General features: G+C 36.5%; 1 protein-coding gene across 1 annotated transcript in view; it reads left to right on the forward strand.

Moving 5' to 3' along the window:
* Positions 1-25,598, forward strand: part of ddr2a (discoidin domain receptor tyrosine kinase 2a) — a 40,324-nt gene that overhangs the window by 12,214 nt on the left and 2,512 nt on the right. The window contains exons 2-15 of the mRNA XM_066664196.1: positions 4,139-4,246; positions 13,909-14,011; positions 14,275-14,506; positions 15,627-15,774; positions 18,726-18,828; positions 19,909-20,092; positions 20,486-20,726; positions 21,935-22,000; positions 22,163-22,299; positions 22,936-23,149; positions 23,776-24,002; positions 24,247-24,374; positions 24,639-24,836; positions 25,002-25,236. Of these exons, the coding sequence (XP_066520293.1) occupies positions 4,165-4,246; positions 13,909-14,011; positions 14,275-14,506; positions 15,627-15,774; positions 18,726-18,828; positions 19,909-20,092; positions 20,486-20,726; positions 21,935-22,000; positions 22,163-22,299; positions 22,936-23,149; positions 23,776-24,002; positions 24,247-24,374; positions 24,639-24,836; positions 25,002-25,236 (2,298 nt within the window). The 5' untranslated portion in view covers positions 4,139-4,164. The remainder of the gene's footprint in view (positions 1-4,138; positions 4,247-13,908; positions 14,012-14,274; positions 14,507-15,626; positions 15,775-18,725; positions 18,829-19,908; positions 20,093-20,485; positions 20,727-21,934; positions 22,001-22,162; positions 22,300-22,935; positions 23,150-23,775; positions 24,003-24,246; positions 24,375-24,638; positions 24,837-25,001; positions 25,237-25,598) is intronic.

A 25,598-nucleotide genomic window follows, 5' to 3' on the forward strand; every position in this document is an offset into this window, starting at 1 on the left:
CTCTGGAGCCACCGCAACCCTGAACTGGAAAAGCGGTTTCAGATAATGAAATATGAATGAATAATTTAAATTAAATGTAATGTAATTTATATATATATATATATAATGTATATATTAATTTCATTAATATTAATGAATAATTACTAGTATTTATGTCTTTTTATAATTTGCAGTTGATAGAGGCATGTAGTCTAAATCCATATTTAAGTAAAAATATTGTTACTTGTGTAACATAATGATGGATCTAAAAGTAAAGTAGCTAAAGGAGCAAGAAATAACAGAATTACTAAAGTATCAGATCCAAAAATTGCTGAAGTACTGAGTAACATAAAAATATAGTGGAATTTCTTAACACATCTAGCATCTGTCAGCACAGGGACCAGAGTAAATGGTGTGCTGTTGTTTTTTTGTGGACTTTTGGTTTAAAATAAAATGCTGAACCTACAAGATCAGTGGCGTGACCAGACACAAAGCAGTATAGATGCTGATGCCATGTAACATAATAGACTGAACACACAAAAAATTTCACATTTCCTTCACTGTAAATTTACTGAATATCCTGGATGCAGTCACCGTTTGTGAGTATGTGTACATTTGACCTCATTTAAAGAATGACCATGTGTTTGGTGAGGGCATGGAGGCAACAGAAATGTCTATTTTAAAAGCCTATATTTAAAAAGGTGTGTTCCAACTTTTTAGCAATACTTTAGTAACTCTAATTCTTTAAAATACTTTAGTAACCTGTCTTTTTTACATACAACTCATTCTGATCCCATTTCAAAAACAAAATGGTTGTGGTGATTTTTATGCTACATTGGGATTTTAACCCAAAAAATGTTACAGAATACAGCAAGAAAAGTGAACACATTGATTCCTTGTTATTTCGTTGGTTTCTTAGGTCTGTTTTATATTTCTCATAATTTGGCTTTGTGGGGAACTGAGTCTGGACTCTTATGGAGTAAAGACTTATATTTTAATCATAAACATGCAGTTTACAGTGATAAAGTTATTATTTAAAAGATCTGAAAGACAATGTGGCTTTTAAAGACTCTTAATGGTGAAAGAGAAAGCAGAAAACAGTCTGATCCCTACATGTCCATGTGGGACACTCCTACGCAGCTGTTAGAGGACAGTTGTGTTTGGCTGCTAAAGAATACTTTTTTTGAGGGGAAAAAAACTCTTCTGAGCTATCCAGCAGAGATCCACGTTGGTGTTGTCCTTCTGTTGCTCAATCTTTACTCTGAACTTATATAAACAAGCCACTGGGCTTTGTGCACATTCTTTAGTGAAAATGTATTGCTGTGTAGGTGTGAATTGTGAATTTAAAATTTAGAATGTCAGTTTATTCATTTGTACTTTATGAAGAATTCAATCAAGACTATACATTAATGCTATTTTTTTCCCACTGATCTGAAAATATACAGTACCAGTCAAATGTTTGGACACACCCACTCAGGGAGGGTTTCTTTTGTTTTGGGCCATTTTCCACATATTGTGAAAGTACAGTACCAGTCAAATTTTGGACATCATTCAAAGTTTTTTCTTAGTTTTTTAAAATTATTATTATTATTATTATTTTCTACATTGTAAATGAACTATGAAAGACAATAAAACTATGAAGGAACACTTATGGATTTATGTAGTAAACAAACTATAATATGTTTTATACTTTAGATTCTTTAAAGTAGCCACCTATTGCTTTGATGAAAACTTTGCACATTCTTGGTGTTCTCTCAATCAGCTTCATGAGGTCATCCCTTGGAAGGGTTTTCAGTGAACAGCTGTGGCCTTGTCAAGAGTTAATTTGTAGAACTGCTCGCCTTCTTACTGTGTTTGAGACCATAGCCTGGGTTATGCAGAGGTAGGGGCTGGTACACAGTTCTATACAGTGAATAGCCCTATTCCACCAATGACTAATGAGATGTGTCATAAAATTTGACTGGTACTGTACAATTTTGAGTTTGGTCTTTAATTTTGTAATATTCTACAGTAAATATGTTCAGAAAGATGTCATTTTAAAGTTTATAGTAAAGATTAGAAATTTGTAAGATTTAGCAAGATATATTAAAATACCACACTTAGCCATGAAATTCAACTTTGTTGTTTTCTGTTAAATGTGTCTTTTAGTCTTACATAAGCCCCTATGAACAGCATGTGACTATGAAAAATAAGGCTGTAAAACTGCAAAACCAAATTACATCAAACTTGTTTTTAATCTTACTTAGCATCTGACATTCATCATTTCCATTATATTGAAAAGAATCATTTCCTGACATTTTTAAATTATGTAATACTTTTTCATACCCATATTTGTGCATTAGTGCACATGCTAATGTGTTATGTTGATGTTGTACTTTAATATGGCACACTAGCAAACCCCAGCTATATATTTTACATCAGTTTTGTTGTTGTTGTTTTTCAGTGCTACATTCTTTCATTCAGAAAACTTTATTATTTACAAGAGGTGAAGTATCTGTACAAAAATATTTAACCTGCTTTAACTTTAGCAACTTTTTGCAATTCTATACATTAAGTTTATGAATTTTTTTACAATTTACAAATTTTAAATAGAATAATCAGATTAATTATGAGCTTGTCCCATCAGGTTTAGAAAAAAATATCATGATATTTACTGAATATTGAAAACAATTCTGATGTGAAGCACAGTGATGTTACATTTTTGCCATATTGCACAATTCCATTCATTACTGAATTAGTTAAGCCTTTTGATACCATTAGCAAAGATGTTTAAAGGATTAAGCTTCATTGCCGTGAACATTTTGTGAGACATTATCTCTAAAAAGGTTGCACAATTCTGGATATTTCAGATGAAGTCATGAAAGTAATTCACGATATGAAATTAACATTTACTTTTATTTTCTATGTAGCAACTTTATTAGGAGATCTTCATTATGAGATGCTTAATCAGTATTATGAGATTAAATTTATAATTATGGGAAACTTTGCCAGTATGTTTACTGAAATGCTATACATTATTTTAAGTGTCACAAACAGGCTTCAACAATATGACCAATTTTTTTGTTTGTTTTGTGAAATGGTGCATGCCTCATTTGTATAATTTGGCAAGAGATCAGGACTTTGTGTGACACATTGGATTAAGTGGTTTCTCATTTTGGCTCAGCGACCAGTGTACAGCTGAGGTAATGTCTGAGTCACTGTCAGGCGCCTTGCTCAGTGTCCACTGCTTAGTTTGTTTTTAACTTTAATGCCAAGAATTCTTAAGCACTTAATTCACGATGCAATATATAACATTGTCTGCATATTATTTGAAGGTGCCTAAAGTTTAAATTACTTGTGATATTTTGTATAACTATATTATTTTTCAATACCTACATACAATCCTTGCACTAATTTTTGGAGCCTAACGAAATTTCTTGACTGAGTTATTGGCCTGTCTATGAAGGGCAGTAAATCTGATCGTCTCATAAGTGGTTTTCTGGCCTGAGGTCATTAAACAGCTCAGTCCATACTACTGTGTGTCAGTTAAAACATTCCCATAATTTTGTTCTGAGAAGTACAGGTCCTTGGCTGTGGTGTGATGAATGAATGGAAACTTCAACCAGCCTCAGCAGACAATTAGTGCATCTTTATTGAATTAAGTAAAGTCATGGTTACGGTAAAAGTTGGTTTGTTTTGCCATTAAATTTATCTCATGAGAAGGTGCCTTAAAGGAGAACCAGTGGCCTGGATGAATCAGAGAGTCTGTAGTTAGTTTCAAACATGGCCCCTATGTGAGGTACCCACTCTGCATATCATAAACTGGATCATTCCATGATTATAACACACTTTTTTATGTCATGTATATTACATAAGATAAAGAAGTGTGTTAACAATCAAAATCATAAACAATACATTTAATTAATTTTGTTGGTAAAAATTATTTGAATATTATGGATTTAGGAGGGTAGTAATATGTAGTAAGAATGCATTGTTGGAAACCTCTTTTAATGACAATGAAATGAATTATGCAAGGCTCTTTGTTGCTGTGAAACATGCTGATAGAACAAAGTAAAAAAAATACTGCAGAATTATATAGTTTTAACTGGGTAACATAAAATATATTCCCCTCTATTTATTTTAGCTTGACATTTATTTTGTATATTTATCTCCCCTCCAGGACTGAAGCCCTGGTCTCTATTGGATATGAACCACTTTTGGAAGATGCTCTTTCCATTACCTCTTCTCCTTTACTTGTCTGGGTTTGCAAGATCTCAAGTCAATCCAAGTAAGAATGATTTTTTCTTTGCAAATTAAAGATTAGTTTTGCAACTCCTTTCAGCAATTTACATTCATGGTGAATTACAGATTTTTTTTTCATAAAACACTATAAACAGAAGTTACGGAAAATTAATGAATAATCAAAAGGTGTTAACCTATAGACTTGATTTAATCAATGGTTTCAATCACTGATGACATTAATGATGTGTGTGCAATAATTTTGTCATTGTACAACATACAACGAAATGTTTCTTCTGCATTTAACCCATCTGTGGCAGTGAACACACACACATACTAGTGCACTAGTGGCTGTGAACACACACCCAGAGCGGTGGGCAACCATCCCCAGCACATGAGGAGCATTAGGTGGTTCAGTAACTTACTCAAGGGCACTTCAGCCATGGATGTTCCTATTGGTCCTGGGTACCTTGTACCTTCCTGTACCAAGCCCGGCTGCCCCTTGGCATAATGAACTGCAGTACATGTGCAGTTCACAAAGCTTTTGTTTAATTTCATATTATTTTATAATGGAAAATGATGAAATCATGAAAGCAGAAGAGGCAATATTTTTTCATTACATCAGTTTTTGATAAAACTTCATTTGACTGGTGCATGACCTCAGTGTCAATGTATGCTTTTTACAGACTTAAACTTAGTTTAGCTAGTCATATCAATGTAGGTAATAACTTTAATTTACACTTTTCCCAGATAGCTTGGAGATTTGCTCTGAATTATAGCAGGGCCACATGCCCAATAGTTGGGTTTTGGAAGCTGTTTAAGTTATATTCTGAATTATATGTGAAACCAGCAACATAGCTTTGATCTAGGCTTTTGTATACTCCAGCTCCCTCTCTCCAGCATGGGTGGTTTGTGGAGAGGAAAGTGTGATGTCAAAGTGAGGTTCAATTATATTTTACAAGGAAACCAGAAGCTAGTGACATGGCAAACAGAGAAACAGTAGAGAAGCAAATGAATAATACGAGGAGAATATGAACTGTTCAAAGGATCCTAAAAAATTAAAATCACATTGTACTTTTACAGAATTTTTGTATGATTGTAGTGTTAGAAGATATATTAGGCTATCTGTAGCTGAAGAAGGTTTAGCAGAGCTGGGGCATGTCAGTGCAACGTGCACGGAACGTGAAGTGAAGCTTAATGATTGCTTTTACAGCTGTGTGTCATGTTGCTTTATGGCATGTAAAGGACGATAAATGCACTGTTCTTCACACAGATTAACAGGAGAGTTTAATTGTTACCTTGTTTGACTTGCTACCAAGAGCTGTTTGTTGTGTTTCAAGGTAAAGAATGTAGAAAAATTTGGAAATTCTGTCCCCAGGGTGGCGTTCAACAAGCTGAGGTTGCTTTAATGGCTTCATGGATTTCCATGTTCGTGAAAAGCCTCATACACAGATGGTGCTCTGTAGTTGAATGTTATTTTCTCAAGCTGAAAATTTATTGACATATGGTGTACAACATGCACTTTGGGTTAACACAGAGAGTGTAGCACAACCAAATGTATTGTGGCGTTGGCCATGGACTTTGGAGGGTCCTGGGAATCTATCAGGACTCACGGAAGCGGCAAAGTGTGCATCACTCAGGCTCTTTTTACTGTTTGGGCTTGTTTGGGGTTTTTTATGGGGTGGTCAGATTTATGTTTTAATGTATTATTAGGGAACATTAGTTCACTTTATCTCAGCTTGTCTGTGTGCGTGTGTGTGTGTGTGTGTGTGTGTGTGTGTGTGTGTGTGTGTGTGTATGTGTATGAGAAAGAGTGAATTCACCATCCTCGTGATGTGAGTATGATGATGAAAGAGCTTCCTCCAGTTCTCAGCTTTAGGATATACCAAGCCCAAACCTTTCTCATTTACTTGTTCCTTGTTCCCTGCTCAAAGAAGCCACAGCAGGATTTTGAAGCTTGGCAACATTCTGCCTCCAAAATTAATATTAAGGTCCACCTTAAACGATTTAATATTATATTCAAACAGACTTTCCTTTGTGCTCTGGAATCTATTTGAAATAAGCATGCCTTTTAAAAAGGGACCTACATTTTTTCTATGCAGCAAATATTTCTACAAATACAACAAAATTGAGGTTTATACGTTCGTAATTACTGATTACCTCTTAAACACACCTATTACAATTGTTTACTATCTAAATCTCACATGATGACTTCTAAAATGTTACTAGTCTCGAATACTTTTTGCCACTTAACCTGTCCAAGGACTGCCAACTAATGCACAAAAGCAAAATTAAAAAAAAAAAATTTTTAATAACCACCTTGATTATATACTTGACTACTATACAGCTTGATCCAACTTTATAGGATTATATAAATACAAACACATTTTAAATTGTTATGAATTGAATTCTTATTCTTACACTTCATGGTCAGGACTGCAGGCAGGCCAGCCAAGCTGTCTGTTTCTACAAAGCCACACTGTTGTAGAATGTGCAGAATGAGGCCTAGCAATGTCTTGCTGAAATAGCCATGGATGTCTTGGGAATAGACATCACTTTGATGACAGAACTTTAAAATTTTAATATATACCTCCATGTGATCTGTACATTCACAAATATGGAAGTCACTCATGCTTTGGGCATTGATGCTCCCCCAAACCATGGTTTGATTTTTCACTCTTATTTTGCCCCTGTACCAATATTTTTGAGTGTGTTGCAGACATCAAATCCTAAATTTGTTTATACTTACAAAATGCAATCAAGTTGGTCAGCAGAAACACTTGAAATGTTTTCTTTGTATTTTTGTCAGTTACATTAAGCATTTAAAGACATTTAATCACTCCCACATTCTTTTTTTATAGCATTTTACAAATTGTCCCCACATTTCTGGAAATGGTGTTTACATACACTTTCAGAGAATATTTGAGAATATTTGCGCACACACCCACACACATATGTTCAAAAAGATAGATTGATAGCTCATCTTCAAGCTCTGCTAATTTTTGTTTTAATGTTTTCACTGATCCCAGAAATATGTAAAGAATTTACACAAAGAAGAAGAAAAAAGGGAATGTTCTCTCCGCTTTGTGAGGTTTTATGATGCCGTGTCATTTCAGCTCAGTATCTTTCCAGTCGTTGTGCTCTAATTGTAATGTAAAAGCAGGCCCTGGATCCTGATGTACTCTTCTGTCCTGCTGGACTGCACTGTTGCCGCTGAAGAAGTTATTGGAACAAAGCCATGTTCTGCTATGCTCTGTATATTGATGGGGTCTTTATGCAGTAGCTATAAGTTTAGTTTGTATTAAATCAAAACTCCAAAACTGTCTCCTCTTCTCTGGATTTTTTTTAGCAAGTACTAAATTCCACCATGACCCTGAGCTGGATAGTCAGTGATACTGTATACCTAAGATATTATATTGCATGCTACCAAAACTATATCAAATCTATTTACACTGCCCTAGATTTTACAGACTTTATATTTTTATAGAAATAAGCACTTTTTTATTGTGGGTTTGCAGTTGTTTGAAATATTAAACATGTACGTTTATCTATAAGTAAATAAATACATGTCTTTTGATATATAAAGAAATCAGTTATTTAATACAACCTATTCTCTGAATAAAATCTTGTAATATAAACCTACATTGTCAATTTTTCCTTACCCTGGGAGGAAGTCCTCTTATTTAGGCTCTCTGACCAAAGCTCTTCAAGTATTGCTTCACCACATATGCACATAACCTAGCAATGATGCCACCGCTAACAAAAGACAGCATTGGTGTCTGAGATTATTCGGCACAAATCATGACAGTTTCAAAATGGTTGAAAACCCATTTGCTGGATAGATCCTGAATGAAACCAGTTCAAGAACCAGATTTCAAGGTTAAAAAAGCCTGTGATAGAATTGACCTATTTTACATTAGTTCCATTCTATCAATCAGATTTCTTTATCTCAAAACATAAAAATAAATGGCAGTAATCTAACTGGTATAATTGCAAAAATACACCATCATGTATGTACATAATCATGTATTATTGCTTACGTATTGTTGTGGGTTGAAGCACTCCTTTGCATACAGGAGACTGGAGCTCAGTTCCCTACATGGGAAACCATAACACCCCGTAATAAATGTTTATGTACAAACACCTAACCAATAAACATCTTTTACAATTCAAACTGTACATTAAACATTTGTGCTTCTTGGAATAATGATTTTAAGAAAATGGAACACATTATTTATTTATTTAACCAACAGAATGGCAGTCAGTCTAATTATTTATTTACAGAATTTGAATATAAATAAACTTATGGAAGTCTGTAAAATTTTCATTCAAGCTTAATTTTTTTTTTTGCAACTTTTGTAAATGACAGAATGTAACATTGGATTGTCATGCACTGAATAGCTATGATTATCAGAGGGTTCTTCTTTGTGAGCGAGGCCACATGGAAAGTCAGTGTTGAAGTGTAAAAAGGTCAGGCTCTTTCACTCAACACTTCAAATCCATGTCTGGCTGCACCTAGAACCCTGGGATCTATTAGAGGATTGTGACCTTCCCTCGAGTTTATTATTGAATGAAGCAAGAGAGCAAGCTTGACTGTTTACAGTGGATTCAGCAATCAGTCTGGAGTCTGTGGCTACTGCATACCAGACATTTTGACAACAGGAAAGTACATTGAATCGGCTTCCCTTTCTTTAATTTTTCCAGAGGCTCTGTGCGTTTCCCAGATTTTTCTAGCCCAGCTCCTAAACCATGGAAGCTCTGCATTTCTCATATAGAACTGTGAATATAGGAGAAAGGCAGAAGAACAATAAAAAGAAAGTGTCTAACGTGTTTTTAGTGATAGAGATACTGTAAAGTCCCCTGTGCTCAAACTAGATTTCATTCCATTCCATCATCTGCCCTCAGCAGGATGGCAAATTTTCATCATTTTCCAGTGGGTTTTTTTTTCTTAACATACTTTTTATATGAGGCAGATTCCAATATGCTGTAATCTCTAGGTTAAACTGAACGTTTTTTCCAGCAGCAGGAAAAGTGCCTTGCAGAATTTAGGAGCTATGAGGTGCTCCAGTGCCAATTTTCCCTTGTTTAAAATTCCCAAGCACCAGAGTTGTACACTACCACTCTTTTTCTCTTTTTTCCATTTTGAGTGATAGAACACCTTCAATTTTTTAAAAAACTTTCTCTCCTAGTACTCTCTTGGCAACCACATACAACACAGTAAAACTCAACATTTGATTATATGTTTATTGATCTCTTGTCAAATCAGCCAATATGTACAATTTATTAGCCGGACTCAATCTGTTCGATGTGAGAGCAAAACTCAACACTGAAATGACATGTAGCTCTCAAGAAGCTTTTTCTAAGGATAAGAAATAGACCAAAAAGTTGAACACATTTGCAAAAAAAAAATTGTAATAGAAATGTGAACTAAAATTATTCTTATATAACTATAAGATGCATAAAATATATGATGTATCTTGTTTGGAAAAATGTGTTATTTTTAGTGCACATGTTTTAGTACTATTTGTGTCCATGAACATATGCGTATTCTTATGTATAACTGTATGTGTGTAAGGTTTGGAGCCAGCGGTTAGACAGCAAACATAGTGAAACAAACGTGCCATTCACAAGGCCAGAGCATGGAAAAAGCTGTCTTGGTGAGAAAGGGGGGAAAGGGACAGTTGGAGCTATGAGCAACTGCAAAATCCTCCACACACACACACATACGAATGTGCGCACACTCAGAAAGGGGTGGGTAAGATATATGCCTGAGTGGGCCGTCTCTCCAGACAATATTTGTATTTTTCCACCTTTCTGAAGCCCATGATATTTTTAGCCTCTTTCACTCTAGCAGCGCCCCTGCCCCTCAGGCTATATGAAATACTTCTCCCTCGAGGGTCAGTCAGAGAGGGCAAGAAAACATATTGAGTAAACACAGAAGCATATATGTAAATGCATATAGCCAAGCAAATGTGTTTACAGCAGGACTACGGAGGAGATTTTTTCTAGCAATTATCATACATTGATTCATTTTCTGTAACAGTTTTAGTTTGTTCAGGGTCGCTGTGGCTCAATGACCTGAGGCAGGTTTTGAACCCACAAACCCAGGTCCATGAAACTCAAGGAAATTTTATTCTCTACCTTTAACTGTAGTCTTAATGGTACAAAACTTTCAACCTCACTTTAATTTCAGCCAAATAACTCATCTGAAACTATACACTGCTTACTATTTAAATGAGTGTATGATGTGAGATATTTGTATAGTTGTGATTGGTCAATTAACATTACTTGATGTCAAATCAGATGAGTAGCATTTGCTGTTTATCTTGAAGACTTTATACTGATATGTTTAATATTATTGTCTTCTCAGGGTCAAATTTTACTCTTATTATAATGTAACAATTCAAATTCAAATATTAGATTCGAATCCAAATTTCTCCCAATCTTGATGTCACCCCTTCCGCCAGTGAGCTAAGATTACCCCAGTCACATACACACCAAGCTTGGTTGGTAACAACAAGCACATGCTTCTTACAAGATGTGCAATGCAAGCTACCACATCTTTTTGAAGTGCTGCTAAATGGCCTCAAATGAAAGAGGAATTACCAGTAATCTCTATTAAATGCAAATGACCAGATATACGGAATTGTATAGATTGATGAATATTACTATTTTTCTCAAATATATATGTGATTATTTAGTTGTACATTTAAATTTATACATTTGTACATTTAAAAAAATATTCCCACATAAACACAACTGATGGCAAAAATAATGGATTTAAATGATTAATTTAGTGAAATATTATTGTTAAAATAACTAATTTAATCTACATTTATACAGTTATATATATCAATGACATATTAATTTGGAAATAACAGCTGTGATATCAATGGACAAATAACAATAATCCAAAATGACTTTAGATCTTCTTCCATTTTCCTACCCTAAGCAAAAGTTTACATCTTCTGTTTAGAGAGCAAAAATATTTTATTTGTGTGGAAAGTATGTTTACATTTAAATTAAATACATTCAGCACACCTCTACAGGCTTGTGAGCAAGGGCTTGCATTTGCCGGAGAAAGGGATGTGTGGTGAGGGAGATGGAGTGTAGGAGGCAGCTCTGTCACATCTGGAAGAGGTTTTTGTTGGGGGATTTGGCTCATTTTGGACCATATCAGCTCATCATTGCCAAGACCAAGCCTCTGAGGTTTCCCCCATCTTGACTTTTAAGCAAACATTTGGAGGGGAGCCGGAAAAAAGAAAAGGAAGACAAAAAAGGCCTTCTCCATTCGCCTTGCTGTTGCTGGCAACAGCACAAAGGCCTGCTGTTGAGATGGAGGGGCCACTCTGATCAGCAGAGGCCTTGTGCACTTCCGACTGCACTTTTAACATTCGGCCTGTGACGCACGAACAAACACACACACACACACACACACACACACACACACACACACACACAAAACCCATATGCACACATCAATTTGAATTGTGTGATTTTTATCTTGTGACTTGGACTAGATGTTTTTTCACACAAATTCCCTACACTGTACATCAGCTTACCAAAGTATCAGAGAGATCACAGACATGGATTTGAAGTTTATGGGTCTTAGAATGCTTTGTATATTAAGGTATCATCGGAACCTCTGGTTTATTGATAGTTATATTTCTTTTTTTTTTTTCTTTTTTTTTTGTCTTATTTTAGTTTAATCACTCTGGAAGATAAATTTTTACTTCTAGGTGTAGCACTGAAACAAACAGATCTTCAGTGCCAGTTGGTTGGTTTCAGACAATGCTATAACCATCCATGCTTGGTCTTTTCTTGTCCCATCACCAGAGAACCTGAGCACCAGTGAGTTGTTTCATCTCACACTTGTTCTGTTGAGCGTGTGTGTTTTACAAGCCCCCCAGCACTGATGCCTCATTCAATCATGGTCAGACAAAGTGAAATGAACCATAAAGCTGTAGAAACCCTCCTTCCCCTCTTCCTCAGTGCCATAGTGTAATAATATTGATCAAAGTTTGACCATCATTTATTTTTACAGCAGGCAGAAACATGTAATAAAAATCTATTTCCAGCTCCTAAACATTAACAGTAAACCTCAGAATCTCAATAGTCACTGGATTAAATTACGGCAAGACCCTTAAAGACTTTCTCGGGAGGTGGGTTGACTTTAATCGCATCCTTGTAAAGAAAATAGGAGAGCTGAGACCACACAGGAGACTCTGCAATGTTCTGACCACTGTTTCAGTCTAACTGAGGACGTCTGGTGGCTGCACTAATTGTGTGAGCCAAAGAGTATGATATATATTCCCCACAACATTTATGCAGGGTAATCAAATTGTTAGGGATGGAAGAGAAGGGTGATGTTCAGTTTCACCTCAAGCTACATTCTGGCCTTAAACTCAGTACCAGGTCTTGCCCTCAGACATTGGTTTATTTGTTATTAGTGCAGTTATGATTTTGCTGTTAGAGCTGTGCATTCCACATTCCACTAGATCAAAATTTTTTTACATGCATTTTTCTGTATACTTCTCCTAGAACAAATTCTAAAGTAGTGTGATTACCAATCACTTCATCAGTCACTCTGCTCATTTCAGTGTTTTCAACACACCTGACTCTATTAAAAGCTCTGGAGCATTTAGGGCATGTGTCCTCTAGGACAGTGGCTCTCAACACGAGTCACATTGGGACCAATATTTCCCATGTGCCAAGGATTATAACGCCAGACTTTTGCTAGAGTTGCCAGTATTTTTTTTTTTCTCTTTTTAATGTTCCAAAAAAAATCAACTGCATATTAGTCTTGGCTTTTAGTCTCTGACTATACTCATTACCCTTTTGATGAGAGTATTTTCAGCATCTTTTCAAAGTCCTCTAGTGTATGGTAAGCATTAGACACAGCTCAGCTTTATAGAACTCAAACCAAGCTAATTTATTTGCTTGGTCTGAAAAATCATTGTGTGATTGAGAGTTAAGTATCACTAGTGATGCTTCATTCATCGAAGGGCAGGAGTCACTAAAGGCGTAAATATGCCCTCACTATTTGCTTGCTTTCCAGACTGTTTGCGTGCTGGAAACCAGTCTGATGTGTTTAAGAAGCCCGGTGTCTTTAAATGAGTGAAAAGGCAAACTGGCTCTGTCCAGTATGCTAAGCTTTCTCTCTCTGTCTCTGCTCATGGCAGCGACATTTGTATTTTTAGTAGTATTTTTAGACAACGGAAAGAACACCAAACATTGAAAAGTATGAACAGAAATTAGGCTATTGCTCATGGCTGCTCCATAGGTGGGTAATATTGACTTATTTTTGTTGTTTCTGATCACTTAAGGTGAATGTCTCAAAATTCGGGAGAAATTACTGAAATTATATATTTTTATAATTATAATTATATACCGAAAGTGCTACAAAACTAAACCATTAGAGTTACAAATAAGCTTCTGTGGTAATTCAAACAGTGAATAAAAACTCACAGACAACTTAAACACAACTGTACTGGACAGTTATTGTTCTTTCCCAAGCATGCTGAGATGCCTAATGGTCTTGTGTTGTCTAATGATGAAGCTGAGGCTGCACAGGTCTCAGTGGAAACTTCACCCTCACAGCTTGGCCAGTCTTGTGTAATTGGGGGTTCTTAACCAGTGCTAATAACAGAAATTGGGGAGAACACATATAAACATAAAGACAAATTTGTATGTATAAATTTCTCTTTGCAGGTGTTTGTCGGTCCCCTTTAGGGATGTCTGGAGGGCAGATTTTAGATGAAGACATTTCGGCTTCCAGTCAATGGTCTGAGTCAACAGCGGCAAAATATGGCAGGTAATATGTGTTATTTTTTTCCCATATGTCATCTCGTTATGAAAGAAATCATAGCATGGTGAATGTGGGTGCCTTCTTCCAAACCACAATGGAAGGATGTAATTATGTTTACTGTCAAATAATGATGGTGTCATTTTGACTAATCTGTCATATCAGCGCTTCCCCCTCATCCGTAAATTAGGAGTTTTAAAGTATTTTTTGAGACTACACATTCCTTGGGATGTGTTTCTCTTCCTGAGAAAGTGTTTATTTGCGTGTTACAGAATGGACTGTGAGGAGGGGGATGGTGCTTGGTGCCCAGAGATCCCTGGAGAACCAGAGAATATGAAGGAGTTCCTGCAGATAGACCTCCGCTCTCTGCACTTTATCACCCTGGTGGGCACTCAGGGCCGCCATGCAGGGGGCATTGGAAATGAATTTGCTCAGACCTACAAAATCAAATACAGCCGGGATGGCAGCCGTTGGATCTCCTGGCGGAACCGCCAAGGAAAACAGGTCTGTACCACAGACTAAACTCATACCCCATATAAACTATTTCAGTTGTTTTTGTGAAATATATATATATATATATATATATAAACTATACGATCACTGGATTAGGAACACCTACCTTGTACCTACACTCATTGTCCATTTTTTCAGCTCCACTGACCATACAGAAGCACTTTGTGGTCCTAAAATTACACACTGCAGTCCATCTTTTCACCTTGTTCTTTAATGCACAGGACTTGGATTGTTAGTGTGTGTTGTGCTGGTACAAGTGGATCAGCAGTGCTTCTGGAGTTTTGAAATACTACCTACCTTGTTGGTCCACCTTGTAGATCTGTGGGAGCCCTGTAAATTGAAAAACAGGATGAAAGGGATCTAAAAATGTATGCAGTGCAAAAGTTGGACTTCCCTCTGTAATGTGGAAATACAAAGTGGACCTCAAACCTGACATATGCATTGTGATAAATGGGCCAACAGAAAAATAATCTAAAGAAATAGAAATGCCTAGAATTACTCTGAATACAGCCATGTTGCTGTAAAAATTAAAGTTTAAAAAAGAGAAGGAAAATTATAACCATATGCCCTTAAAGTGTTATATTATTATTATTTTATTATTATTTTTATTTTACAGGTTTATAGCATATTTAGTGCATAAATATTTATTAAATACAAGGCATATTATTAAAAATAACATTACATTTTTGTTTAATTTGATGAAGAAAATGAAAGAAAATCTGCCAAATGCAATAAATGTAAATTTAAATAAAATAAAATAGAAGTCTGTATCTGCAAGTGGGTCAAATTCTCGGCCAATAAAGTGGTTTTAAATTGTTGCAATTTTAAGTTTTATAATTGGAAAGTTGAATTAGTGGTCCTCAGTCTTGGTCCTGGTGGGCCACTGCCTTGCATATTTTACAGATTCCTCTGCTCCCAACATCCCTGATTCAACTAATGAGATAATTAATAAGTAAAATTGGTGTGACAGAGTGTGGAAAAAGCTACACCCTGCATGGCAGAGGCCCACCAGGACGAGGCTTAAGAACCACCTAATTACATAGGTGTCAGTATTACAGTGTGGACATCAGATGTCTAACTTTGTTGCTTTGTCATGGCTGTTATGTTGAAGGTGATTGAGGGGAACAGAAATGCTTACGACATTGTCCTGAAAGACTTGGAGCCACCCATCATCGCACGCTTTGTGCGCTTCATGCCTGTCATCGACCACTCCATGAACGTGTGTATGCGCGTGGAGCTCTACGGGTGTGAATGGCTAGGTATGAACCTAAGGTTATTTGAGCCACAACCACACTCCAACTTAATGGTCATGTAAACTGATTTACAAAGTAGCTTATATTCAAACTCAATCACAAGATATTTTACTTTGGTAAAATAATTATTGAAGACTCCACTTGTCTCAGAGGAAGCAGAAACTTGCTTGTATTCTCCTGCGCTGATGCTGTTGTTTGTGATGAGGGGACTAACAGTTATCGGGTGGAATTGGTGATGGCCAGTGATTAGAGACAAATCATGCTTTTTATAAAATGAATAGATATATAATAATGTATAATATAAATATAAAATTTATAATAATATTAATAATGACTGCAGTAAATGTATGAAGAGCCAAGCAAGGCGTACTTAAGTAGAAGTACAATAATGTAAGCTTTAAAAACTACTTAAGCACTAAGCAACTTCTAAAGCGGCACTGGAATATCTAAGTACCTCCACCATCTATCAACATTCTTTTTTTTTTTTTTTTCTAAACCTTTAGGTATTCATCTATGTCCACAGGAAAAATGTATCTCCATTTTTGTGGATATTAAATTATTTACTAAATCATTTAAAATTGACAGCTGTCCTAAAAAGAATATGTAAAAACATGATGAATGGACGGGCGGCACGGTGGCGCAGCAGGTAGTGTCACAGTCACACAGCTCCAGGGACCTGGGACTTCCGGGTGTCTGTCTGTGAGGTGTGTTCTCCCCGTGTCCATGTGGGTTTCCTCCGGGTGCTCCGGTTTCCTCCTACAGTCCAAAAAACACACGTTGGTAGGTGGATTGGCGACTCAAAAGTGTCCGTAGGTGTGAGTGTGTGAGTGAATGTGTGTGTGTCTGTGTTGCCCTGTGAAGTAGTGGCGCCCCCTCCAGGGTGTATTCCCGCCTTGCGCCCAATGATTCCAGGTAGGCTCTGGACCCACCGTGACCCTGAATTGGATAAGGGTTACAGATAAAGAATGAATGAATGAATGAATGATAAATGGACCATTACAGATGTTTTAATATTGCATGGAATTTTTACATTGAAAAATTACTATTTTACAGTTGCATGTTTGTCTTTGCACAGTGACGATTTGCTTTTTTGTTTCTATCTTGGTCTAAAAAAATCAGTGATGTGACCAATCACAAAACAGCACATAAGTAGTCACCAAGGAACCATAATTCAGTTAAGCCCAATGAAGGAATTAATAACTGAAAATTGATGTCTAAATTTTAACAAAGTCTCATTACTTTGCTTAATAATAAACTTTAGTAATAAAAATCTGAAAATTATTCAAGAAAGCACAGATTTGGTACAAATGAGGTACTGAACTGCATTTACTGAGTAAATTGCCATCTCTGGTCTGAAAAGCACTGATAAGTTATTATTGTTAAATTGGCCTGGCTGTGCCTGTGCTCTTTGTTCCGCCATTGTTATGTGATAAGAAATATGTTCAGACTGCATTTTGTGTGCTGACCAAGAGTTGCAATTGCTCCTGCTGGAAACCGATACCTGTCTCATGAAGCTTAATCATTAAGCTGACAATGTTCCTACACACTCTCACACCCTGTTCATCCTGAGTCACACTACAGCTAATGCTACACTCAAAACCATCATTAAACAAGGGCCAGTTTATAATCTCATACATCTTTACTGTGTGGTTTACTATGGTTTAGTCCATGGTGAACTGGAACTGTTTAGGTGCTGTTTACTGGCAAACTTGTTTATCCTTTTATGACCAATAGAAATTTCACTGATTCACACCCCCCACCCCCCACCACCTCCTATCTATCTCTCACTGTCTGCTATAAATGAAAGACACTGAGATAACAGCAGGGTAATAATCATTTAGAATCTCTGAATGGCAGCACGTTTCAGGGCAGATGTGTGTTTCTGCCTTACCTATTGACAAATTGTTAAAGAAGACACAAAATGAAAGTAATAATTGATAGCTTGTCCTTGCAGTCAGAAGTTTACTTCTCAGTTTTGCACTTGAGCTACACTTGTAAATAGTACAACCAATATTTTGCCGCTGTCCAATTAAAAACATGTATCTCCCAAAATAATAACTTTACCAGGAGAAGGAGATCAATGCCATTTAATTAAGTAATTTTGGAGAATTTCTATTGGTCCATTCATCATGAAATATTCACACAAAATGCGAAGCACAGTTGCTATATTTCAATGATGTAGTAAAGTAAAATTGACAAAAATTGAGATGCCTATTTTAATTGGACAGCGATTATATAAGAAATAAAATAACACCCCTGTGATAATTCTAGTGTCTGCTTGTGCTACAGTGAGATATTGTTGAGTTGTTAGCACCAGAAGGAGGCATACGATAAATATTATATATTATATGTATATATATATATATATATATATATATATATATATATATATATATATATATGTGTGTGTGTGTGTGTGTGTGTGTGTGTGTGTGTGTGTATGTGCTTGGTATGTGTGCTTGGTTTTAACATAACTTTATTCTTTCATGAGTTATTTACAAGTTTCTGATCACTTATAAAATGTGTTCAAAGTGCTGCTCATTGTGTTGGATTGTCAATGCAACCCTCTTCTCCCACTCTTACACACACTGATAGCAACACCGCAGGAGAAATGCTAGCACAGGCTTCCAGTATCCGTAGTTACAGGTGCTGAAGGTTCCACCCCTCTTGAAAAGTTTCCCCCCTCCCATATACTACAGGAAGTGCCACAAACAGGAAGTTAATATCACCAACTAGTCCCATTTTATTAAGGTGTATCCATATAATTGGCCCACCCTGTGTGTGTGTATATATAGATAGATAGATAGATAGATAGATAGATAGATAGATAGCATGGGCAATGATATATGTATATGATATAACAGCAATATTAAATGTAAATTAACTAAATATTGATTGAGTAATTACCACAGCTTACCTATTCACAATTTACCGTATTGTCCATTGTGTATTTCCAGATGGGCTAGTGTCCTACAATGCCCCACTTGGTCAACAGATGACCTTACATGGGCAGCCCATTTATCTCAACGACTCTGTTTATGATGGTGCCATGAGTTACAGGTCAGTACCCTATTTGTGAGCCTGAGAAGAACCGGTGGAGTGGAGTCAGGAGAGGATTATGTAACTTGCCTTCCTGCTTAGACTAATCCAAACTTTGCATGAAACTGTAGTCTATTTTGTACTTTATGACTCGTTGCAATAACAGGAAGAACCTTTTTTTTGTTGTTGTTGTTGTTTTCAAGTCCTGTATTCAATATGAACTGTTAAGGCCAGCTTTTGACATTAAATTGCCTATATCCATAGCATTCCTTGTCCTCCCACGCTAATTCAAGGTTTGGATTAGGTATGTGTGTGGGTTATGGAAGGCCTGGAACAAGGGAAACTGACCCTAGATCTGTTCAGATGAAGAGAGACCAGAGTGGCACTGTTATTCCATCCGGTTGCTATAACTACAGTAAGAGACGGAGATGAGAGAGCGGTTTTAATGTTCATGGAAGAATTTGACTCATGGCTTCCTGAACAATGCCTTCCATGACTGTGTGTGTGTGTCTCTCTCTCTCTCTCTCTCTCTGTGTGTGGGTGTGTTTGTTTGTGTGTGAAGAACAGTCCAAAGTCTCACAGTCATAAAATTACAAAATGAAAGACCTTGTCTTGGTTAAAACCCTAAAGCATTGCTGTCACCTAGTGGTGAAACCTAGCATTCTCTCATGTCTGACCTTTTAAGTTTGTGCCTATAAAATTGAAAGCTCTGGCCGAGCCTAAGGTCACCATGTCCAATGCCCAGTATGATCTAGAAGGGCATAAAAACACCCAGCATTGATCTGTGAGATAATGGAACTGTCTTCCATAAAGTGATGAAGTGCCATCCAGTTTCTTTTAGGATGATTTGGAATATTGTTTATGATCCAGAACAAATCACCAAAACCTCAGTACCTGATCTCACTAATGTTTATGTAGCTGACTGCAATCAGATCTTCACAGCAGTGTTCCATTATATAGTGTACATAGTTCTCCAGAAGATTAGAGCAAATATTGATCTAATTTTAGGGAGAATAAAAGAATAATGTGGACCCCAGTGTAAACTCTCTCTCTCTCTCTCTCTCTCTCTCTCTCTCTCTCTATCTATCTATCTATCTCTAGTATGACTGAAGGTTTGGGGCAGTTGACAGATGGTATGTGTGGTCTGGATGATTTCACTCTCAGTCATGTCTACAACGTGTGGCCTGGCTATGACTATGTGGGCTGGACCAATGAAAGCTTCCCCAGTGGATATGTAGAGATCATGTTTGAGTTTGACCGAACCCGCAATTTCACCACCATGAAGGTATTCTATTACAACAGGGCCTGTACCATCTCCCTGTCTGTTTCAGTGTTACTTCCCCTAACATGCCTTATTTAACACTTTATGAAAGCTTTCTATCATAATATATCCATTTTAAAGAAAAAATGCATCAGTTTTACCACCAGAAATTAGCAAGAACTATTTCTGAAAGTGATATTTTTGTGCAACTAACATGAGATTTTGAATAAGATTTTTTGGTATGCCTCAATGCAACAGGTTCCCCACATGATGTGACCATGTTTAAAACAAGTTTATTACACAATGTCTGATACATCCAGGCAACATTATAATGAGTGCTTCATAATGTAAAGAAGAATTATTGCAGAAGATTGCTGATTGCTGAATGGTAATTCTCTCCTCTTGCTTGTATTTCAGGTGCACTGTAATAACATGTTCTCTCGGAGAGTGAAGACCTTCCAGAAGGTGGTGTGTTATTTCCGTTCAGAGTCGGACTGGGAGATTATTCCTGTGTCGTTCAGTCCCGTGATAGATGATGTGAATCCCAGTGCCTGCTTTGTCACAGTCTCCCTCAACAACCACATGGCCAGTGCCATCAAGTGCCAGTATTATTTTGCTGACTTGTGGATGATGTTCAGTGAAATCACCTTCCAGTCAGGTCAGCTAGAAATGTGCTGTTACCACAGTGTTTTCACATGATTGGTGCAGAAATATTACATTGAAATATTTACATATATATATATATATATATATATATATATATATATATACAGAAATATTACATAAAAAATGAACCAATAAAATAGCCCAAATTTGCTCTGAAATACAGTTTTGGGATATTATATTTTAACAATATGTATAAACATTATAAATTATATTTTTAGTTTTTTTAGTGGCATTGTATATTTAGATTCTAAGCAGTCAACATTTTTATTCAAAGATTTCAATTTGTCTTTTTAATAATGTACAAATTTTTCTTTGTTTCCAGAAAAGTTGGGCTTTTTTTACAAGGACTTTTTAAATCACAAGAGTCTGTGATTTCTGTGAAAACTTTATTTGGCTGACAGTTCAAACAAAAGATTTCCAACATGATTGGATTCTGTTAATTAAAATAAATTTTAATTTCATTCCTCCCAAAAGTTGTGGTGGGACAAAATGAGAGTTAATACTTTATAGAATATACAAATTCACAATACACAAACTCTCAGAAAATAAAGTTATGGTAGAGGTCCATTATAAGTCACTATAGGTACAAACAGTGTAAAAGTACCTTTAAAGGTACAACAGTGATGTTAAAATCCAGTTTTGTTCCCTAAAGTTACATTACATACTCTTCTTTAGATATAATTTTAAAACTGTGTAAAATAAAAGAAAATTATATAAGTTCTGGAGATTAAATGGGGCATATGATATCAACACAATTTTTCATTATTTCATTCATTGTCTGTAACCGCTTATCCAATTCAGGGTCGCGGGGGGTCCAGAGCCTGCCCGGAATCACTGGGCACAAGGCATAATCACAATTTTAAAATCTACAATTCTAATATGGTACACATATGTTCCCTAACTAAAAGTACTGAATATGTACCCTTGAGCGTACCACCACAGTGAAAGCAAAAGGTTTTTCTGATTGTGCAGTTTTGAAACATATTGGGAAAAAAATGAATCAAAATGTTCAAGAAAAAAACCATACATCGAAAACTGTTATTGAGGGCTTTGGCCCTAAAGCTCATCTGAAATGATCCAAAACACAGTGGAAACATGTGCTCAGATGTGTCCAGGATTCTGTGACCGGGGTCAAGTGCTCTGTGACAAAGAATAGATTGAATTAGTTTTTGACTTAAATATTTGATTGTGCTTTTCCAGATACTGCAATGTACAACACCACCCTTGCACCCCCGAAAACTGGCCCTCCAACGAGCACTCAGCCAGGTTAGACCCCCACTGATCATTCACTTCCGCTCCACTGAGGGGCTCAACTCTTTGTGCTCAATGACAATAGTTTCTATTGAGACAACCATGACCCACTAAACCTCTCCTAAGCGTGGTGCTTACTCACTCAAATGATTCCTTTCCTTTCTATCCCCTCCTTAGGGGATAACCCCATTCACAAAGTAGATGACAGCAACACCCGCATTCTGATTGGCTGTTTGGTGGCAATCATCTTCATCTTGGTGGCCATCATTGTTATCATACTTTGGAGACAAGTGTGGCAGAAGATGCTGGAGAAGGTAAGCTGGCCTGGCAGTCATTCATGGTGAATTTTCTTTATTCAAATGTATTCATCTTTTCAATGTCTAAAATAGTAGATCATATCAAATGCTCCATTATGCTCCACAGTTCGAGCCCCACACATTGGTCAGCCATGTTTAAAATAGGTTTAGTACAGAATCTCTTATACATAGAGGACACTATGTGTCAGTGTAATGGCTGTATCTTGTGAAGAAAATGTTTTAAAAGAAAATGCTGAGCAGCTTGCAAACAGTGAAGTAAGACAAAATTGTTTTAATCTATTACATATATATTTTTTATATTAGTACTATTTTAATAAAATAGAGCATTTCACACCACTTTGAAGGTCTTATTTACATCATAAAAATGTACTTAAACATTAATTTTACTGTGGTATATAGAAATTGCTGTGGGATTCTCCTTCATGTCTATTTTGTAGACTCCAGTGTTATACACAAATTAGATTACAGTATTAAACAAACTGATTCAATGGTCACAATTAATGAATCAAGGAATAACTAGTGCGCTGTTTCTCCTAAATGTTCGGACAATAGAATGGTGTGGAACAAGCAGGAGTGTTCCAAAACCCTTTTGCTGCTCCTCTGGCTTCCTTCACTGAGCCTTCTTTATTGCAGGTGTCTCGGAGGATGCTGGACGATGAACTAACTGCTAGTCTGTCAATACAGAGTGAGACCTTCACCTATAACAACAACAACCCCTCCTCAGTGCCCAGCGAGCAGGAGTCTAACTCCACATATGAGCGCATCTTCCCCCTGGGGCCAGACTACCAAGAGCCCTCCCGCCTTGTCCGTAAACTCCCAGAGTTCTCCCAGACCTCAGAGGACACCGGTGAGTTCTGGAAACCCCTGAGCATTTTTATATTTACTTGAGTTTCTACGTTAAAAACTTTTTTTTAGGTGATTTAAATATGGCATTAATTAGACAAATGTATGGTTTTAAAGCACCCCTCTAGTTATCAAGTCCCCCTTTAATCGTCTAATCATCCCTTATATCTAAGTAATAAAATTCCCAAAGGCCTTAAAAGTGGCTTAGATGTGACTCTATGCCTTTGCCACTGTTCAGTATGTGATTAATATGCAAATAGTCACCTTCACACAAGTTGAGAGTATTATACCCTTAGTTTTATGATGTTAAAAACCCAGGCTGTCTATGGAACACTGCTGTTTCAAATTAGAAATCTTCAGCCATGTGTTGACTGCTTGTTTCTGTCATGATAATTATTCTAGTGTTTGAATAAAATCACGCAGACAGGTTAACAAGGTAAAAACTTGGCTTCCATTGGAGGGGTTCCTAAAGATGATTCCTGCTGCTGTTTTTTGCAGTGCATTGTACAATATCTGGAGGAAAACTTCAGCGAATCTAATATTTTGCCAATCTATTCCTTTAAACTTGTAGAACTAATTTTCTAATGAGTTAATGTCCTTCTTTGTTGGTTTGTGTGCCTTTAAACATAGCATCGATGAGTACAGCCTCCAAGTCTCCTCAGACCAGTACTCAGGAGGGGGTCCCCCATTATGCAGAGGCAGACATTGTTAACTTACAAGGCGTAACAGGGGGTAACACCTATGCTGTGCCAGCCCTCACCATGGATCTGCTATCAGGAAAGGACATAGCTGTGGAGGAGTTTCCACGGAAACTGTTGACTTTCAAAGAGAAGCTGGGGGAGGGTCAGTTTGGAGAGGTCAGTTCAACAAGCTGAATTGATGAGAAAAGAGTGTGCCATCAGTGTGCTCTCTGAAATGATGCTGCATTTCATCACCTACTTTCTAGAAAACTAGAATAAAATATAGCCAAATGCATGCAATTTTGTGGTGTATTTAAGCTAATTTGGATCAGCAGCAATGTATGTTCAAGAAAAGTCTTCCAAAAGAGACAATCAAGAATATTGTAAAGTAAATAGCTTTTATTGACTGCTGCCATTGCAGGTGCATCTTTGTGAGGCAGAGGACATGGAGGACTACATGGATGAAGATTTCTCATTTGATGTCAGTGACAACCAGACAGTACTTGTGGCAGTGAAAATGCTACGAGCAGATGCTAATAAAAATGCCAGGTAAATCTAAAATATAATCAAAATCCACTCTTGATTCTCACAGTGTCTAATGTTAAAACCTACATGCAAATCTTCACTATCACTACTGTATATATATATAAACCTACATAGATCCTCATTACTGTTAATATATTTTGTGTAATCTCCTATTAACCTTTACTGTGTTACATTGAAGAATTTTTGGTGGGGCTTAGACTATAATTTTATTTGGTTTATATGGTTATTATTTGTTAGTAAAACTTTGTCCATTTTCCTTCTTCAAAGGAATGACTTTTTGAAAGAGATAAAAATCATGTCGCGATTAAAAGATCCTAACATCATTCGTCTGCTGGCGGTGTGTATGAGCTCAGACCCGCTCTGTATGATCACTGAGTACATGGAAAATGGAGACCTCAACCAGTTCCTGTCCCGCCATGAACCAGAGGGCATGATTGCCCTTCTCAGCAATGCTCCAACAGTCAGGTAGATATTGTAGCAGAAGGCCAGTAATATTGACCAAATTTTACTTATGTTTGTATGAGCAACAATATTCACAGATATATATATATAATTCTTTTCACACTATTTTTACATGTAACATAACATAATAATCCTTTTTGGTCTTTCGTAATGAATTTTTATCCTCAGCTACAGTAACCTGCAGCACATGGCCACTCAAATTGCTTCAGGTATGAAGTACCTCTCTTCACTTAACTTTGTGCACCGAGACCTGGCCACCCGCAACTGCCTGGTTGGCAAGAACTACACCATCAAAATTGCAGACTTTGGCATGAGCAGAAACCTGTACAGTGGAGATTATTACCGCATTCAGGGCAGAGCCGTTCTGCCAATCCGCTGGATGTCCTGGGAGAGCATTTTGCTAGTAAGACTTTGATGGATTTTATATAATAATTGTATTTTTTTTTTATTGTGCATACCATTGGATTGAACAAATGCTAACTTAACAAAAGGAGAAAAAAACATCAGTGGAAAATTGACCACATCCTAGGTCAGCTGAGATTTTTAAATTATGGCAAATAATGAAAATGTAAAAATGTATGTTTTTTCTAACAGCGAAATTATGCCAAGACATGGTCATACTTCTTGAGGCATACAGTAATATTGCATTATGTTATGTAACTTAGATTAATTTAGGTTATATTTTCAACTCTTGCATTTTTGTAAGTAGACTGATGAACTGTTAAAATGTGAATCTGATCCAGATGATTCTTCTTGACTATGCAG

This window comes from Hoplias malabaricus, chromosome 3, assembly GCF_029633855.1.
Source record: "Hoplias malabaricus isolate fHopMal1 chromosome 3, fHopMal1.hap1, whole genome shotgun sequence".
NCBI classification, from domain to species: Eukaryota; Metazoa; Chordata; class Actinopteri; order Characiformes; family Erythrinidae; genus Hoplias; species Hoplias malabaricus.